Source organism: Saccoglossus kowalevskii, chromosome 7 (assembly GCF_978046115.1).
Source record: "Saccoglossus kowalevskii chromosome 7, keSacKowa6.1, whole genome shotgun sequence".
In the NCBI taxonomy this organism is placed as follows: Eukaryota; Metazoa; Hemichordata; class Enteropneusta; family Harrimaniidae; genus Saccoglossus; species Saccoglossus kowalevskii.
The window spans coordinates 201,391-222,318 of record NC_140647.1 but is presented as its reverse complement, the minus strand read 5'-3'; the positions used below and the strand labels follow the sequence as shown (position 1 = coordinate 222,318).

Below are 20,928 nucleotides of genomic sequence, written 5' to 3'. Positions count from 1 at the left end.
CTGGGGCAACCGATCCATGAGGAGTCACCTGATTAGTTGTATCCAAGGACAAGACTCCTCGTTAGTGAGTAGTTTTAGATTTCTTACAGTTTTTTTTGCCTTTTCTGCTTTTTGTGTCGAAAAATGCACATTTCAGTCGTCGGAGCTTCCCCACCTCCAGTGAGTGTGCTAAGTGAAATTTATTATTTCTACGGATTTTCTGGTGGGTAATGTAGTAAACTAAGAGGGTTGTAAAAACCCGTTTGTTTACCTAATCATACCTACTAGAAAATCAGTGGAAAACCCTCCTACAAGCTTCCGGCGGCCCGTTGTGGCACTTCGGAAATGTTTGTGAGATTAAACAGTCAGGCCTCGGTCTTGTGATCACACCCTGGGGATGACCCCTTAGGCGAGGCCTTTTTCTATGGGGAATGCTACCCTAGGGTGTTCTTTGTGAACCCAGGAATATTCCCTAATAGTTTCCATTTGGGGTTGTAATCTGTAATTAAGCCTAACGAGTAATAAATGAAATTCATTATTTCCACAGATTTTCTGGTAAGTATGATTAGGTAAAGAAACAGACAGGTATGTACAATGTACAACCCTCTTAGTTGAAGATGATGGTATAAAATAAACAATCATTGTATATGATAAGACCCATCAATAATGTAATTGCCTTGTCATTTTTGAACAAAGCTGTATGGGTTGACAGCTAGCAATGAAATAACATTTTTCACCTTCGTGAAATCGATACAAAGTGCATATTCTTTTGGCCTTCACAAACCTTTACTGAAAAGGACTAGTCTGGGTACAATTTCAGGCTTTTAATACATGCTGACAAATACTTAGTATAACAATGCTAATCTCAGTATACATACATTGCTTATAAATACATTATATGTATACTCACTACTAGTATATGCTCAAGTAAAGAATACTGTACCTCGATATGCAGAAACAGTCCACCCACATGTGACTCATGATAACATATCGCTATAAATAACATCAACATTGATACACAGAGTTGTACATGGATATTGTGTAGATTATGTTAATTCTGTAAATCATTATGGTATTATTTGATCTGCAAGACATATTCATGGATTTATGATTACATTATAAAGGACACAATTTTAGCCAATGATTCACCAGTTCAGTAAAACACTAGCACCAAACATTAAAAAATAAAATGTGATTAATTGCTAACTTAAATTGCATATTATTTTTTTTATTTTACCTAGCTTTCAACAACAGTATGTATGTTGATGTAGATTTGTTTTCTCTTTCAAGTAAATATACTTATTAGGTAGAGACTTATGCATTGACCTCTGTGCGTCCATGGTCTGTGTGTCGGAAGCTACTAGTATATCTTAGACATACCTGGACCGATTACGTTCAAACTTCACATACATCATATTATACATATATATATCAATTTGTTTCATGATCTGATTCAAGATGACTGAATAGTGGCTATTTTTGTGCTGCATCAAAATCAAGCATTTATTGATGGATTTTGTTCAAACGTTTGTACATACATTGGACATTATGGAATCTTGATGCATGCTAATTTTTTTTTAGATCGGATTTAAAATGGCCAACTGGCTACCATTTTGTTTTAATGAATGCAGTTCTAGTGCCATATTTCTGCCATGCTTTGACTGATTATGATATATATATTGATATTATATGATATATATTTGTTTGACTATAAAATGACCCAATGGCGGCCGTTTTTGTACATACATGAGACATTATGGGTCCCTGATGCATGTCATTTTATTTTTTAAATCTGATTCAAAATGGTTGACTATGTTAAAATTTCATATATTCTTTCTACATAATGTTATAGATATATGTCAATTTGGACAATATGGACAAGTACTCGTTTGATACAAGATGACTGAATGTCAATCATTTCAGTGTTAAAAAACCACCATAATCAAGCATCAGCTTCTGAATCCATATCCCTGACATGTTTATGTTTGAACTATATTACTATAAACAAAATTATATACTGGTATCTTAAGTTCGACAATGGGGACTGTGCCATGCATTATTGTTTTTAAAATTCACCATCTTTCCCTTTCCTCTGCTAAACCTTTAAATGCTAGATTGTCTGTTGACCTTGTGAGAGATATACAATAATGCCCTGATTTGGCTGGTTCTCACCTCGTGTGTCATGGCACACTAAGCCACAAGAGAGCGTAACTGGTAATAGGTCCGGCATTCTGATTGGTCCATAACTTTCTCATAGCTTGTTCTATTTCCCTTGGTTACCCAACGTTGGCGCTTACGCTCATGGCCGTAGAGCAGGGGTTCCCTTTACTCTCGAAAGTTGGGCGAATACAAAACTTTCTTTTGTTATCAATTTGAACAGAAACAGTGAGAAATGCCAGAACCATCTCAAGTATGAAGTCTAAGCTGGCAGACTGTATGGGCATGGCTAATGACTTGTTTACAGAAAAACGAATATTAGAATGTTTTCAAATTACGTCACTCAGTCATAGAATTCCAGCCTCGTGGAACAATATGGCGATTACTATTTACCTGCGTCATACTTGCTATTCAAGGGACGCCGGGAACCAGCGAATGCCTTGATGTATAACAGTGTATTCAACATACAGAAAAAAAAATGTAATGAAAATACAAGTTTGTACGAGGACATGCTATTTCTTTCATACTTAATAATTTGTATATTGATGAGTAACATTACTAAACAAATTGACACAATCATAATATATAAGACATTATACATGTCTCAGGCAAAATGAGCAATAACATATTGTATCTCTAATTGTCACAACAACTTTAGTGTATAGGTTCGCCTTCCTATTTTTATCTTCTAATGATATCTTCAGTTCTTTAATTAAAATGTGCATTGCTAACAGGCGGGCATCTCAGGCGAGAGGCTACTTGTTTATTTTATTTACCTTCAACCATTACTGTTCATCCCTCTCGACTTTTTATATTTAGTTAAGCCTGACCAACATAAGTCTTGGTATTATGTCACTCATGTTTGTGGTGGAACCACACTGTAAACAGAGAAAGATAAAGTAAGTCAGGGTGTTCAAAGAGTTTTGTTTTCAATTCCAATTGTCGTGTAAAATGATCTTTCATATATATAGAAATGACACATGTTAAAATCAAACGTTTACAATAAACAATACTATAACTATTGTAGAAACAGGCGATCAGCAACTTCAGTGTCCGGTAAATAGATAAAACATGTTTAACATTTTATTTGGCTACTTATTAACCTATGCGAAACAGAAATAAGAGTTTGCAGAGCAATCTCGGAGCTGGGAGTATTTAAAGGTGTGTTTTGGAGCAATGGATTGGCGAACAGGCAGAAAAGCAAAGAAAGTTGAAGAAGAACTCCTGTGGATGTGCGAGAGGCTGAAATAAAAGATGACATAAAAATGAGTGAATTATAAAGATTTTTATCAGAAAATAATTATAGATTTTATATTAGATGTATTAAACATGATGCAACTACAGGTAGTAGTCAGTCGACAATGACTAAATGCATGGCCACAGCCAAATTGCCAATGCACTATTGCCATAAGCGTGGGTATGTGGAAGTTCATAGCCAAGAGTACTGCGGTCAAGAACAAGGTAAGAAATTACGTGATGAAACCAACCCGATTTGTCGTCGATTTTCAGGTTCGGGTGAGTTTCATATAATATATATATACAAGAAGATCGATAAGCACTACACCGCCAAGTGTAGTAGACATAGTCCCGATGGCAATAGGAAGTTCGAAGGAAGCTAATACAGTTGATTTATAACAGACGAAGGAAATGGAAATCACGTTTAAGTCCTCGTTGAGGCACAAACGTATTTAAATTAGTTGGTAAACAAGAGACGATGTGGCAGATTGACACACTACTACAGTTCGACTAAAGTTTAAAAATACCACGGTCAGTCACACAAAGTCCCCCAAATTCAAAAGGGAAACGCAAGACGAACAATTGTGCATACTTAGATGACGACTCCATGTTATGAGGCAGTGTGAAAATTGCAATTTAAAACTTTGCTTGCAGATTTCCCGGGGCAGATTTACATAATACTACAGTTCGATAAGTTTACAAACACCACGGCCAGTCACACAAAATCCATCGAAAGGGAACTGCAAGTTGTAAAATACCGAAACAGTACTTTACAGTACAGTAACAGTAAACACAACTTTCGAAATGCGTTCGCTAAGAAAAACAACGCGGCCTTGATTTCAGCAGTTGCAACTGAAAACAGCTCCCTAGCAAAATTAACAAAAATCGCTTGCGAACGGGAAGAAATTCACTGGTGTACAGTAGACATGGACACTTGAAAGAACAGCCCACAGAACACAAAGCCTAAACTATTAGAATTCGTAACACATAATTTGAGTGATGGTATAACAAAATAACTCATCATTTGTAAATTCAATCCATCGAAAAAGTATAAAAAAAACATTTTCATTAAAAATTGTTATTATATAAATACACTTTGAAAAGAAACATGATTCATAAACATAAATCTATTTGAATACATTCTCACTACAAATTACACAATACTTATTTTTCAATGGCGTTTTTTCACAGCACAAACTCTTGGAATCATGCACACGTGTGAGTACTTCGGTGACACATTTTATAGCTACGCCCAAAATAGTCCATTATTTATTGCGCAACTGCGACCAAACAACATAATTCTGTTAACATCCACACATTTTCATAAAATCTCTGTGCAATTTTTGACCATTCATAAGTAAAATACACTACAATTTACTCCAGAAAAACACTTTTCTTGGTACATTCCTACATATTAAAAATGAGGGGTTCAGACACATTCCAAGCTGAACACTTTTCTTGGACTAATAACAAAGCTGGTCAATCCTTTCCCAGCAAAAGTCCCAGTTAGTTATCGAATTTAAGATATATAGTTTTGTTTATAGTAATATAGCTGGAATATAACAATGTCAGGAATATGATTATGATGATTGTTTAACATTGAAATTATTGACATTTGTATCTGATCGTCAAACGAGTACTTGTCCATATTGAGATATTGCTCTGGAAAGGCATTAATTGAAACAAAATCAGCCATTTTGAATACATGTATATATCTATAACATAATGTATAATAAATATATGAAATTTGAACATAATCAGTCAAAGCATGTCACAGATATGACTCTAGAAGCCCATTCATTAAAACAAAATGCCGTCAGTCAGTCATTTTGAATCCGATCTGAAAAATAAAATGACGTGCATCAGGAACCCATAATGTCTAATGTAAGTTTGAACAAAATCCATCCATAAATGACAGAAATACTTGATATTTGATGATTTTTTAGCACAAAAATTGCCACCATTCTGCCATTTTGAATAGGATCGTCAGACCAATATATCTATGACATGATGTATAATGAATATTTAAAATTTGAACATAATCAGTTAAAGCAAGTCAGAGATATTTGCACTTGAACTGCATTCATTAAAACAAAATGGCCGCCAGTCACCACATTCCTAACTATTATATTTGAGTTTGTTTTCAATCCCAAATCGATATTACAGTCGTTCTGAGAATTATTCGGACAGTCAGTTAGCAAAATGTCTTGCAACTGTGCAAAATACTTTGATTGACGAGCGTGTGGTTTGGGATTACTATTTCATAGGGGTTGTCGGCATGGTGAATTTGTCGAAAAAAGTCAACCCCACGATCATTTTAGTCAGTTGTACTTGTTACAAAAATGGACCAGACATAATAACAGTCGTCAACCCCACCATTTTCAAACTGCAGTTGAAAAAGCGATTCGCTCAAGGAAGGCACTTTTGATTTGACAAAGTACATCAAACCGTTATAATCAAGTTTTCCGTCCACATATCCCTAACATACTGTCCCACCTCGGAATGAAATCTGAATTTGATACATAATGCACCAGTAATGTAAAAACAACTTTTAGTTTGGCCCTAAACTGCCGTCAAACTGCAGCGCGTCCTGTTAAGAAACTTTTCTTTGAGCTTTCCCGCCAACGACGAGTTCATTAATACCTGAGGTTACTCAACACTTGGGAGTTGTTTTGTAAATTGTACTATGGTTATAACAATTTAAAATAACATATTGAATGCATATACAACATATAACCTGTTAATGTATAGTAACCAACACGAGTCCTTTTGAAAACAGCGTTTACCCACATCTAGCAAGATAATGGAATGATCCCAATTGTGGCCGTGCCAATACGACGACACCAAGTCTAGATTGGAAAAGACCCAAGTGTCCAAATAATTCTCAGAATGGCTGTAAGTGTTAATTATTGCTGGCATCTTCTTTTTTTACTTCATCTTCTTCAGGTTCCTCTGCAAGTAGTGTTATTTCTCCTCTTTGATCAGCCCACTTTTGTGCTACTCTCTTGTGTATGTATAATTTTAACCAATCATTTTTCACCTACAAATATTATAAAAGAATGGTAAGAATAACAAGGATTATTATACATCTGTCACCATAATGCCATTAAGTTATAGCATGACGTAATTTTGCAGTATTTTACAGGTATTTTCATCCTACCATATTATGCAAATTCCAAATATGGAATGATTACACGTGTAAGCTACCACCAGAGTTTGACTGGACTCCGCAATGGTGTATACTGTCTGGTGTAATGATGTATAATAATAAGGTTATTACTAGGATACATCAAAGTATGCACTAAGACAGTATGCTGCTCATCGACTGACACCCATACTTTAGCTGTAGTATCTTCATGCATACGTTGAGGTATCCTCATAATAACCTCGTAGTATGCCTCCCCAGATGAGCCACAATAGTTGAACGGGGAGTAAATTTAATTAATTTTGACACAAGAGCACACTTCCAGATGGATGTCGATGTCGATTTTTACTGTAAATTGTCGTTCCCAGGCATATATGCATCCTGGTTACTGTAGTAACCTTTGGTGGATTAAATAGATCTTGTGAAAATGGTCAAACTGACTATCGAGAATAGTTGATTATTATTCTATTTGGGAACATAGCTTAATGATGCTCACATAATTGTGGGACAGTTTTCTAGTTTATACGTACCATCCATGTACACTTGCTAGGATCAATTGGTGCATACAGTGTTCTACCATTGAAAGGTAATTCATAATGTCCCAGTAGACCAGTGACAACTAAACTTAACGATCTAAAGAGACAAAAATTACTTGAATTAGGACCACACAGATACAGTCCCATTATCCATATCTCAAAATTGTGTTCGGTGAAATGAAATGAAAAGTTCATATAATATGAGCTCTAATGTTGTCTTAATAAAACTTTTCAAAAAATCAAAGAAAGCTTAGAAAGAACTCCCGTATGCAGAGAGTATTGGAGACAGTAAAAATTAATTCGAAATTACTTGTACTTGAGATATCGATGGAAAAGCTGAAAACTAATTAGTTAATTAGTTACAAATTTGAGTGTAAAACTAATAAGATATGCACAATGTAACAGACCATCTATGTACCAAGTTTCATTGAAATGTGACCAGAATGAAAAAATTATGAATTATTATGCTAATTAGGGAATTAATATGAACAGATTTCAACCCCAAACTAATCAGATTTGTACATTGTCCTAGTGCATTTTTGTATCAAGTTACATTGAAGTGGAATAATTAGCACTTTTGATCAGTGTGAAAGCTTAAAATTGGATAATTATGCAAATTAGGTAATTAATGTGTACAGATTTTAACACAAAATTAATCAGGTCTGTCTACTGTCCTAGAGCGTATATGTACAAAGTTTAATTGAAATGTGATGATAGTACTTGAGATATCAAAAGAGCTGAAAAATATTTAATTATGCAAATTAGGTAATTATTATGCACAATTATTTACCTCAAATCTAATCAGAGGGTCTGCATGGTTCTAGTGGATCCATGTACCAAGTTTCATTAAAATGTAATGCTCACTACATGAAATATCGAAAGCTGAAAATTAATTAATTATGCAAATGAGGTAAATAAAATGTACTGATATTACCCTGAAAATTATCAGGTCTGTCCTATGACATCTAGATACCAAGTTTCATTGAAATGTGATGATTAGTACTTGAGATATCAGTGGTAAAGTCAAAAATTTACAAATCATTATGCAAATTAAGTAATTAATATGCACAGATTTTTACCCAAAACTAATCAAATCTGCGCATTAGTTCAGAGCACCTATGTACCAAGTTTCATCAAAATCCAATGAGTGGTTCTTTAGATATAAGTGGAACAGTCATGGAACAGCTAAAATGTGCTAACTGCAAAGACTCCCATTGTGTGCTTTGCACACAGGAGTCAACAAATCAATGAGAGAAATGCTGTTCAAAGTAAAGACTCATTTTAGAACTCAGTAACTCATCACCTCCATAATCTCATAAAAAACGTTTGTTATTGAATGACTACAGATTAAAACAAATGCCTTTGTATCATCCCTATACATCACAGTAGTGCATCGCCGCTAGAGGGTGCAACTTAAAGGAGAGGTGTACTCAAATTTGATATCGGTGGATGTCGTAGACTCCAGTGATTGCTTACCGTTCCTTGAACTGTGCGTCTACTTTAATCTCGCCTTTATCTACCCTACGTTTGGTGATTCCTAGCAACTTGGCTTTCAGTTTGATACATTGGAAGTTTTTGTACTCATAATATTCTGAAATATAGATATGATTTATATACATATATTAGTATAGTATTTTAACAAATTAATAGAACATACCTAAAGCTAGGCAGCTGGAATGTACATGGCTTAGGTGACAAATGTACTGAGATTTATTTTTAGTACAGTAGTAGAAAATTATGATAATTTTTGTGTACAAGAAACATGGCTTGGTAGCAGTAGTAATAGTTTAGTATTGGATGTAGAAAATTATAGCCATTTCAGTTCAGATAGGATAAGAAAATGTAATAAGAGCAGAAGGAATTCGGGAGATGTTGCACTGTTGTTTAAATCAACATTAAGAAACGGGTTACATAAAATTTCTTCTGACATGCGTGATTTTATGTGGTGCAGACTGGATAAAAGCTATTTTTCTCTGGACAAAGATATCTATCTGGGTCGCATTTATATACCGCCATTTAGACCATGATTATTTTGAAACTAAAATATTATTACAAAGTACTCCCAGCAAGGTGTTGGGATTATTATTGGTGATATGAACAGTCGAACAGGAAACCTTACTGACTACATACCATTTGATGGCAATGTGCATATCCTGTTCCAACTACTTATACCTCAGATAATTTCAGTAAAAGACAAACGCAAGACAGTAAAATTAATAATATAGAAATAATGTATGAATACATACAGCATTTCAAAGAGAATGACTTAAAACACTTGTCAGATCACTCTTCAATTGAGGTAGAGATACAGTTTACCTGACAGGTATTTTAATTAGTTAATTAGAACACCAAGATGACCTTGTCCACAAAACTATATATTTTCGGAAAGCTTATTGTATGAATTTTAACATTTTTTTATGGTCACTGTAGTTAGAAATATGCACAAAAATGTGCTTTTTTGGTCAAAAAAAAATAGCTTCTAAACCATGCTTCTGTTTCCTGTCAAAATTGGTTACATCTGTTTACTATGAAGAAAGTGCCGTCTTGAAAATTGTCTACCAGTTGTCAATTTTGCAGGGCAGCAGCTCAAATTTCACTACTTCAAGTTTATGCATAAACACCCAGGCTAGTTGTCTGTACGATTGTTGTAACACTGTTCAACCAAAAACAATGCCCCGACATCGTTTTGAAGATAAACACATTATCAATCATTTGTGAAAATTTCAAAACAAAAGGTCAAAGTGTCTAGGAGCTGTTTTTTTTTAAGTTCTGGGATGTGCACTAAAAAGAAGCTGAGATAATTGCTAATTTGCATAACAATTCACTCAGTAAGAAGTTTTCTAATGCTAATAATTAAAATGGCTGTAAAAGTTCCTAATTTAAATGTATTATCGTTTGGTAAAAAGTTGAATATAGTGCATAATATGGAGATCCTGTCATTTCTTTTTTTCACCACGTTTCTTTTTTATTATTTAGGCCACACCGACTTAATTTGATGGATGACATCCGTGCGCGCATTAGTTTTTGCCTCCGACTTGCAACTTGCCAACTCATATTGTTGCAAAGCGCCAACTTGTCGTAAAACTTGTTTTGAACTCCCTCAAAACCAAACTCCGCACAGTTAGATGCGCGTTACGTAAAGCGCAAAGACCTATGGGAAGGAAATTGTCTCAAAACATGCCAATTTTGTCATAAATGACCCAACATGGCGACCAAACCACCAAAATACTTGAGTATAAAAGTTCAGAGGTAAAACGGAGGTATTGTTGTAGACTGGTACGCAATTGACGTTGGCCAGGGAGATGTGACGTTTACACAGCTATATACATGCTGGTATATAAGGCTGGCAGCGATTATCTTCCCACTGACCAAATTCGATACAATGTCTTAGTGCGACTAGCTCTTATCATCTGCTGACGCTTCCTCGACTTCTTGGGTTGTCATTGCGTTTGGTGTAGCAGATACAGCAACAAATTTAACGTAGTCGTCGGTTGGCGAGTGTATTCGGATTGACGGTTGATTCTCTGATGAAATAAGTCGCGACAGGGGTTCTGCGATATTCGCCTTGCCAGGAATGTATGTTACCTTGAACTCGTACGGTTGCAGTCTCAGAACCCACCGTTCGATCCTAGCACATGGTTTAGACTTTGTCAAATAGATTACTTCAAGTGGTTTGTGATCGGTAGATATTACAAACTCAGTTCCATATAAATATGTATGAAACCGTTCACAAGCCCATACGATGGCTAATGCTTCCTTTTCGGTTTGTGAATACCGACGTTCAGGCTTTTACTCGTGTAGCTGATGACCCTGTATACACCTTTATAAATAAATAAACGCTGCTTGGACTGATAAGTATGATATATTGAAGATAATATTTGGTAATCGTAGTCCTAAATAACTATTAAAAATAGCTAGACGTTTCGAGCAATGGCTCTTTATCGATAGCATAGAAGCAAGTGTGATAACGTACAGGTAGAACATAGGAACGTAAGAACGCGCATGAACTATAAGTTAGAATCACAAAAAATTCCACAATAGAACAAATAACGCGCCTTAGGTAGTGAGCTCAACAAATGAGTTGAACTGTTTGTTAATACCATGGGGTTCTTTAGTTCCAAGGCGGAATATAGTTTCCTCCTCGACACGCCTGAGCTGATTTTCGTTGCCATTGACAACACATACACCAGAAATAGACATATCTGTAATATTATGTCCACTAGAATTAAAATGAAGTGAAACCGGATAATAACGATTTTTCTGTCTAGTTTGCCGTAGATGCTCAGCAAACCGATCACCCAGTCGACAAACTGTAGAACCAATATAAAGTTTCCCGCATCTAATACATGAAATGCAATATACAACATTCATAGTGATACAACTGAACGGATATTTGACCTCAACATCTCCCTTGGGACCAAATATACGATTAGTGTCTGTAATAAAAGGACAAGTATTACACCTAGGACGATTACACGGGACAGAACCATATTTCTCAGGGTCTCCCGTTTCACCCGTATACACCAATAACCTCCTTAAATTAGTGTCACGGCGCCAGGCAGTAGTAGGCATTAGTGGAAACGTAGAACTTGTCTCCTCACTGGTCTGTAAAATGTGAAAATGTTTGTACATAATGTTTCTAATCTTGACATTAGTAGTAGTAGTAGTATGGGAGAAACACACACGTCATAGATCAGTTACAACACACGACTGGATATTGTAGTTCACGGTGGAGACTAACAGTGTTTACGACTCTACTGAATTCAGAGTTGATAGGTCAATGTTACTAACATGTATCTATATGTCAATTCGATTTGATCCGGTTGCTATGAATTAGCGTAGCTTCACGTTCGTGGATATTCGCAAAAGCTTTTGTTAATCATACTCACTGACAGATATCGGGAACAGCAGTCAGTTGTTAGGCGAGAATAGGTTGCTTGTGATCCCCGATTAACGAAGAACAGGACGTCGGTTCAATGATTTACGAGACAAGTTCAATCAATCGCACAACACGTTAGCATAGCATGGAGGCGGCCATGTTTAGCTCTCCTCGCAATGCATCATGGGGCGTTCACCCACTGAGAGTTGTACTCAGTTACAGACTTCAGGATGTATGACGATTCCTCTCTTAAACATGATGAAACTTCTTCCAAGTGAGCTTGAAAACGCTATTACTTCAGGTGTACTGCGTATGTTGACTCCCGGACTTGATTTGTCACAGTATTTAATCTAGTTTTCGGCTATCACTCTCCCGCATGGCGTCGCCAATCTCGCCTTCTCCGCGGAGTGCTCTCGGCACAAGTAAATAGTTCCCAAATAAAAATAATGAATAATGATCTCAAATCTCATCTACATAGCTATTATAATAAAATACTGTTTCGTTTTAATTAATAGAACAATAGTCGGCTTATGATTTATAACCTACAATAAGTAAACACTATTTGAACTGAATGTCATGCAAAACACGACAGATTACCACAACTATTATTTGCGTGCAATGCGCCGGCAACCACTTTCAACCAATCACTGACAGCAATACATTGTACTAAGGAATAAACGTTACCTTTCACAATATCAGCTGTAAACTCATCAAAACAAGTATGGTATCATAAGCATTCCAAAAAGATAATGTTTGCACCTGTTATCTATATTTTAAAATCGTTTTTTGGGTATGTTCCACTATTCACAATTCTACAAAATGTTAACAGTTTATAGCCAAGACTGTTTGGATAATAAAAAGCAACACAAACAAATTTCACTCCCAAGTGCCCATGAACCTGCATCTCTACCTTAACTTTATTGCATTTTAAACACCAAATTAGAAATGTAAAATTTTCTACACGGTTATAATAAAGCTGTTATCTATCTATCTACCCATCTATATCTAATCTAATTATTTATTCTGAGCATGCTCAGTTGCTCCCTCAGTGTTGTTGGGAGAGGTAATTTTGGATGAAAATCATGAAAAAGACCCACTTTGGATTTTCAAATCTGGAATAGAATTTACGTGCATATTCAACAGAGACTTGTTCATCAACCTGCCAAGTTTCACTGATATCTGTTGAAAATGTTGGAGATGTAAAGGAAACGGGTCGAATAGAAAGCAGAAATTAGCAACTATCGTCCCCTTTTCAAGCTTGGTGACAACACTTGTCTGTCATGGCATATCCCTCAGACCTCCAGGCTTATCCTAACTCAAAGTGGTGCCTGCTAGCATAAACTTGATGATGATGACTTGAGGCGACATGATTACTTATAGAAAATGCTTTACATTCCAACATACTGTGGACCCGATGTGTATCACCACATCTGGGTTGTTATATCAGCCGCATACGCAGTGTCACGCCAGCATTTAAAGTTATACCCACCTCGTCGAAAGTAATTTATTTTGCTGGCCATGGTAGATTGATTCTGAAAAAAAACAAAAAAAAAACATAAGGGGAATGGGCAGGACTCCAGAAGGAGTACCTACATTTTAAGCAATTTTTTTTAAAATTATGCTAATTTATTCATGACCTAGCAGTTTCTGTGCTCATGAATATTCATTAATTTGTGGATCAATACATTCTAAAAGGGGCGATATATTATTTTTGGGGGAAGAGTTAGAAAGGGGAATTAGCAATCCTTAGGGGGGTCAATACAAAAGAAGGGACCCTGTTTATGTTTCTTTTTCTTTCATATCTTGTCTTGTCTTGTAGGAGTGTCCTGTCCGTGATTTGAACTTGAAATCTTTGAGTTCACACAAATAATAGGATTTAAGTCCTACTTATAGGATCAATGTTTTCACTAGCATTCAAAAATCGTACTAACCGTACTGGATTCGAACCAGCGATCTCTCACATTGCCTACATTGTACATATCCACTGAACCATATGGGTAGTCATGCAAATGAATAATTTGTTTTCATATTTAGCTTTATTGCAAATTAGTGTTTGCGAAAAAATACTGGCAGGCATGGGTCCTCCTGATCACTGTGTAGACAACTGAACCACAAGACCACAATTGATTGACTGGATGTGTTTGCATTTGATAAGACTATATAGTGTGTATATATATATATAGAAATACAACATATTTCTATTATTGAGTTACAATTGTCCAAAAAATTGTCAATTTTGTGTACATCTTGCCAATTGGGTGTTTGCCATTTGCGTTGCCCATACCTGACCCGACCCTAACCCTAATGCCAAGACACGTTCCTGTTTATAATTGTTGTGCACTGTCTGCGGGTAAGTTGCATTGATGTCAACTGATTAAACAAGTCGCGTTTAAGTAATTTCCACTATTAACAAGTGGTTAAATTGTGACAATAAATGTGTGGACAAATATTTGAGATTAATTTTGGTGTAGACAACTCTCGTTTAATTATTTTACACCATTACAAGTTGTTAAATTGAGAGAATAAATGTCTCAACAAATATTTAATACTTAGTTTGGTTTTAACAACTCACGTTTGATTAATTCCCACAATTACAGGTTGTTAAATTGAAAGAATAAATGTGTGGACAAATATTTTAGACTTATTTTGGTGTAGACAGCTCTCGTTTGATTAATTCCCACAATTACAAGTTGTTAAATTGAGAGAATAAATGTGCGGACAAATATTTTAGACCTATTTTGGTGTAGACAGCTCTTGTTTGATTATTTTACACCATTACAAGTTGTTAAATGGAGAGAATAAATGTGTGGACAAATATTTGAGATTAATTTTGGTGTAGACAACTCTCGTTTAATTATTTTACACCATTACAAGTTGTTAAATTGAGAGAATAAATGTCTCAACAAATATTTAATACTTAGTTTGGTGTAAACAACTCACGTTTGATTAATTCCCACAATTACAGGTTGTTAAATTGAAAGAATAAATGTGCGGACAAATATTTTAGACTTATTTTGGTGTAGACAGCTCTCGTTTGATTAATTCCCACCATTACAAGTTGTTAAATTGAGAGAATAAATGTGCGGACAAATATTTTAGACTTATTTTGGTGTAGACAGCTCTCGTTTAATTATTTTACACCATTACAAGTTGTTAAATTGAGAGAATAAATGTATGGACTAATATTTTAGACTTATTTTGGTGTAGACAGCTCTTGTTGAATTATTTTACACCATTACAAGTTGTTAAATTGAGAGAATAAATGTATAGACTAATATTTTAGACTTATTTTGGTGTAGACAACTCTCGTTTAATTATTTTACACCATTACAAGTTGTTAAATTGAGAGAATAAATGTGTGGACAAATATTTGAGACTTATTTTGGTGTAGACAACTTTCATTTAATAATTTCACACCATTACAAGTTGTTAAATTGAGAGAATAAATGTATGAACAAGTATTTGAAACTTATTTTGGTGTAGACAACTTTCATTTAATAATTTCACACCATTACAAGTTGTTAAATTGAGAGAATAAATGTATGGACAAGTATTTGAAACTTATTTTGCTGTAGACAACTCTCATTTGATTAATTCCAACAATTACAAGTTCTTAAATTGACAGAATGAATGTATGGACAAATATTGACCATTATATTTGTGAGTAAATACCTGTTGTTTAATTAATTTCCACCTCTACAAGGTTGTTAAATTGAGAGAATAAATGTGTCGACTAATATTTGATATTTATTTAGGTGTAAGAACTTGTGTTTGACCAACTTCCACCATTGCAAGTTGTTAAAATAATGAAATAAATATACTGGTATCATTGGATATTTGATTTAATTGTGAAACTTTCTAACAAAATGTTAACTGCTGACTTTGATCCCTCAATCAACAATTCCGCAGACACAGTATAAATTCCACAACACCACAGAAGATATTCGTCTGTTGCCTGAATTGTTTTCGTAATCTAGGGAACGCCATCGACACTTTAACAAAACTTACCTTGACTTGGGTCTTGTTTATCTCTTGTCACAATCTGGAAACTGTTGAACAAATTGCACGTCGTCCAGTTTAAGACGCAAGTTATTTTATCATTTATTTATTCATTCAGTTTTGTATGGTGGAGTTTTGTGAGGTTTATTATTTTTTCGCGACGTTCTTTGTTTACTTGTTTACGGTTTGAGAGATTTCAGTTTATTTGATTTACGTTTTTACGGTAGCTCTGAGCCGGACTCGAACCCACGGTCTTTTCAATCTAATTTTGTTTTATTTTGATGGCACGCTTGTGTACCACGCCACGACATTGGTCGTTAAGTGGTGTTCATTTTTTTAACTACTCCAGTGTTCCGATGAGTTGAACGGAAAAGCCAAAACGATTGCTGGTTTCTGATTGCTTCGGTTCTGGTAAGTGTGTATCTAGTGTGATTCAAACCCATGTCGTTTGTATTGGGCGTTTTTTTTATTTCCCATGTTGGCTACGCCGTAATATGCAACCACTTCCCCGTTTTATTGTGATTTTGAGTGTTTAATGATGTCTTCCTCACCCGTCATGCCATGACCCAGTTTCAACCACACGGCCATTTTGCAACACAGTGCGTGACCCTCGGCGTCACCCGACTGACTATATGATCGTTCTGTTCAATTGTTAAGCTAGGATTTATTACCGTTATTATCATTATTTTGTCATATGATTTGTTATACCTTATGTGTAATGTCTTAAGTATCTTTATTCTTCAGCTCCTGAGAGCGAGGTTATTTGTAGATATGTTGGCGATCACCACTGTGTCTGCGGAAGTACTATGGGAGATTGCATGATGGGAGTGAAAAGTCTTTGGATCTGTAAAATAATTTTAGAAAAGTGAAAACTAAAGTGACTGTGAAATAAAGGTTGGTTTTAAATATTAAATATCACGAAATTTAGATGTAATAATTAAAGGAAATTGAACTGGCATGAAAGGGCAGTAAATTTAGCCGGAATGCAAGGTCAGAATCCAGGGTCAAAATACATCCATCAAGGCGGTTGCAAAGTGTCAACAACTGGAAAGGTGAAAGACTTCGTTTGCAGTTTGTGTGAATGCCCGGGGAGAAAAAATCATGCAAATTCTGTGCTTCAGTAACAATATTTGCTACTTGTTTGTGCAATGGAAATTAATACAAGAAATTCTGCCAAAAGACATGTCCTTCTAGTAAACAAAACAACCTTGGGACGTTTATCTTGAGAAATTGAGAAGACGAAAATCCCTTGGGACAGTCGATGTGAAACAATGGACATGCTTCGCCAGGGTATCAATGTTATTTTGATTATTTAAAGATAGAAACTGCTGCTTTATGGAAGAGCAAAGTTCAATGTCATTGGCACAGTAATGACGTTTTTAGAGGGGTGACTCGCTAGAAGTATTCGCCGTGACTCCAGACTTTTCATTCGGGTTTATACAACCAATGCACATCTGTTTCATGTGTTAAAAGAACGTTGCGATATTCTCATGGAATTGTTAAAGGGCGACAGTCGTCGTGCCGCGTCCTGTTCGATATGGGACATATAGCGACGTATATACAACGCGTGTAAAATACATTGTTTATTTACATGAAATTCGAACACGCGCTGCGCGACGACCACCGCGCTTTAAATCTTGGTATCATTTCCAACTGTCACCAAACTGTACGTTTTGACGACTCGTATGTACTTCTGGGACTTGTAATAATTTTCTGGGAACTGTACAGCAAATCGTATATTTTCCTTATTAGTATTTCATAGTTTTTCTAAATTTCAGTTTTTATTGTTCATAATTATTTACAGTAATAACATATTTTTCCGATTGTGTGCACGACAGCTTTGCCCACACACAATAAGACAGGATGATATGTACGGATATGTGTGAGTATGTTTCATGGATTAATAGGCCACACCTTTGCTTCAATTCCAACTACATCTCTGGAAATATCACTTGCTGTTTATCATCCATATTTTGATATCCCACAATGTGTCGATTGCGTATCTGGAAATTCTAACTACTATTTCGCAAAATTTGACCAGCCTTGTTCTACCACAGTCATTTAAGTCAACTCCCATATTGTCCTTCACAGTGAAGGTTAATGCAGATATATTGTAAATTACACAGAGGTAACATTACAATACATTTCCCTTCACATTCCCTTGTATTACATAACAATCTTTGAGCTGAGGCAGTTATGGTTCTACAACCATCACCAGTTCTCTTGTTGTAATTTGTATATACCAATTCGTATATACCGAGGAAACGACCCCGATTGAACGTCATGTATTTTGTGACGTCACCAATTCGAGTGTAGGTACGGCTTCTAGATTCGTGCCTCCTGCTGTCATTTGAAAACAACAAATAACAAACAAGAGACTGTGTATGAGAGTCGAGGTTTGAAATGCCACAACGTATGCCACGTGCGATCCTCGGGCACTATTTTGACACGATCGCATATCCCTGTCTCACGGTCAGTACTTGCGCCCAAAATTTGTTCCATCAGCTTTCAGTTGTTCACATCTACGAGCGATGTATTTCATATGTAAATGTGAACGCAAGAAAACTGTCTACATAATGGCACACAGTCGTAGAGGCCCTCATTAGGCGTTGTCATTTTGGCGTACATGGGTACCTGACCAATGTCGTGCCCCAGCCAAAGATTTGATTATGATAACACCGCTTGGCATTGTCGTTTTGACACAGTGAAAGAGTAAAGAAGCGACCGGATTTATTCGAGCCGCACCTACCTCCACGGTTTCATCAAACTATCGAACTCAGCGGCGACATGAACATGGTCTTTGTATTAAGACGCGTAGTCTTGGGGGTGATGTGCCGGACGAATAAAATGACAAGGTTATGATATGTACGAAATAAGAGTTAGTACATTGATGTGCATTCCACAGTAATTCCACAAATTTGTCAACTTCAAATCACCAGAGACAAGTTGAAAACGCTTGATGTACCACATCTACTCACTGACACACGCTCATTCATACCGTTCTTCGGTGACGGACGATGGAAGCTGACTCAAAGTATTGAGGGCGCTATACTCAACGCACCAAGGTGCCACCACAACCCTTTATTTTTATACATATTTATAAATTTCACAATACAAACTGAAACTAAAAGTTTCTATTGACCGATTGAATAACATTTGAACGTTTTTAAATGACGTTGGTGATTGTCTGGTTTGATTCATCTGCCATTGAAGCTTATAATAATCTTTATTGATAAACGTATCCTTAATTGAGATATTGTTAAATATGTAAAAAGAGACAATGCTGTAAGAATACTTCAGGAATCTAAGAATAAGTATAGCCAATGCAGTGATCAATTGACCTCAAATATAAACAAACTAAAGGCAGAGAAACAATTATTACAGGAAACTATACAAGAACAGAAAAAAGAAAACACTGCATTACAATCAACTATACAAGATCTGGAAAAGAAAATAACCAACAGCACAACAAGCAATCATAGTGTCTCAGAGAGTGTAAAAACTTTAAGAAATGAGACAAATGCACTTAGGGATGAGGTAAAACTTGTACACCAGCAGTTAAATGATAATAAAAAAAAAGCAGAACCACAGAATCCTATTACAGACAGAAAACATAATGAGAATGATAAAAAAGATGAGCAGATAACTGTGCCAAATGTACCAACGCAAAACAAATTCAGCATACTGTCAGATGATGAATCCAGCCAAAGAGAAAATATGAACACACAGAGAGGTGGTAGAAGATATGGTGTTATGAATTCAACTGCGAGAAGGGTTCATGACGATCATCAGTACAAGAAGACAATGTCTAAGTCATGCTTGCTGCTTACGGACTCTACAGGAAGACAAATTATTAACCATAAATTGATTAATAACTACAGAGTTACCAAGAAAAAACCAGTACCATCAAATACGCAATGGAAATAATAAAGAATTCGAGAGATAGTAAAGATGTTCTAATTATTAACGTCGGAACTAATGACTTGATAACAAAAGATCTTCATCAATGGAAGGATGAATACAAGTCTTTACTATTAGCTGCCAAAGAGTATTACTATCCGGCATTGATCTTGATATGCGGAATATCTCCAAGATTTGACTATGATTGCGATGCTGATATCAGAGAGCTTAATGATTATTTGTGCAACTTATGTAACAGTGAAGACAACTTTGTGTTTGTAGATAATTATAATATCCTCATATCAGCAACACTGGATACACATACCAAAGACAACTTACATCTAAATCATCATGGCACAGTGATATTAGCAAAAAGCATGCGAGAAGCAATTCTTAGAGGCCATCCTCAAAACAGACATACTCGATACAGTCAAAATAGAGAAAAACACATTACCAACAACAACGCTAAAGAAATATCACCACATGTGCAACAACATGCTGAACAAGACTGCACTACATTTAGTAATAGCATTCAACCTTCCAATAATGTGACAACAACTTTGAAGACTCCAAATCCAACACAATATCAGAAGCGTCATTCAACTAATAATGAGGAAAACAACATACCATCTCAAATGAACAGAAGCCTACAATTCCCATTGTTTATGTTTCCTCCACCACATAGTCAATATTACAGTAACTTTAACCCATATATGCCACCGGTGGGTAATTATGTCCCAAATTATGTCAACAATATGGGACAGTCTGCAGAAAATGCTAATCAGAGACACTCAGGTCATGTATTAAACATCCACATATAGGGCAACATGATCCACTGGAGTTCAAGCAACCTAAGACTTGGTACATGGAATATTGCTTGTCTTGGAAAAAAGTAGGAGGATAGTGATTTTATAAACTTTGTAAATAACAATGACATTGCTTTTTTAGTAGAGACTTGGCTGAGGCCCAAAGACTCTTTCAATTATCCAAACTATTATATTTATAACAAAACAAGAAGAGTACATAAAAGAGCTCGAAGAGGTTCAGGTGGGATCACAATTATGATCAAATCTTGTTTGAAAAAAGGAGTCAAGATC

At 35.6% G+C, this 20,928-nt stretch overlaps 1 protein-coding gene across 7 annotated transcripts in view; it reads right to left on the bottom strand.

Moving 5' to 3' along the window:
- Positions 1 to 743: 743 nt before the first annotated feature.
- LOC102803793 (uncharacterized) overlaps positions 744 to 20,928 on the bottom strand; it is a 36,409-nt gene continuing 16,224 nt past the window's right edge. The window contains exons 1-7 of one of the 7 annotated variants that reach the window (XR_014929877.1): positions 18,681 to 18,974; positions 16,640 to 16,775; positions 13,422 to 13,464; positions 8,530 to 8,644; positions 7,048 to 7,150; positions 6,110 to 6,412; positions 744 to 3,014 (exon numbers count right to left, since the gene is read on the bottom strand). Coding sequence is in view for 6 of the 7 variants with exons in the window: in XM_078006049.1 (XP_077862175.1) it covers positions 6,275 to 6,412; positions 7,048 to 7,150; positions 8,530 to 8,644; positions 13,422 to 13,452 (387 nt within the window). In the remaining variant the exon portion in view is untranslated. Of the gene's footprint in view, positions 3,015 to 4,481; positions 6,413 to 7,047; positions 7,151 to 8,529; positions 8,645 to 13,421; positions 13,465 to 16,639; positions 16,776 to 18,680; positions 18,980 to 20,928 lie in introns of those variants that run through there. The other 6 variants (XM_078006049.1, XM_078006048.1, XM_006825361.3 and 3 more) reach the window with 6 other exon arrangements.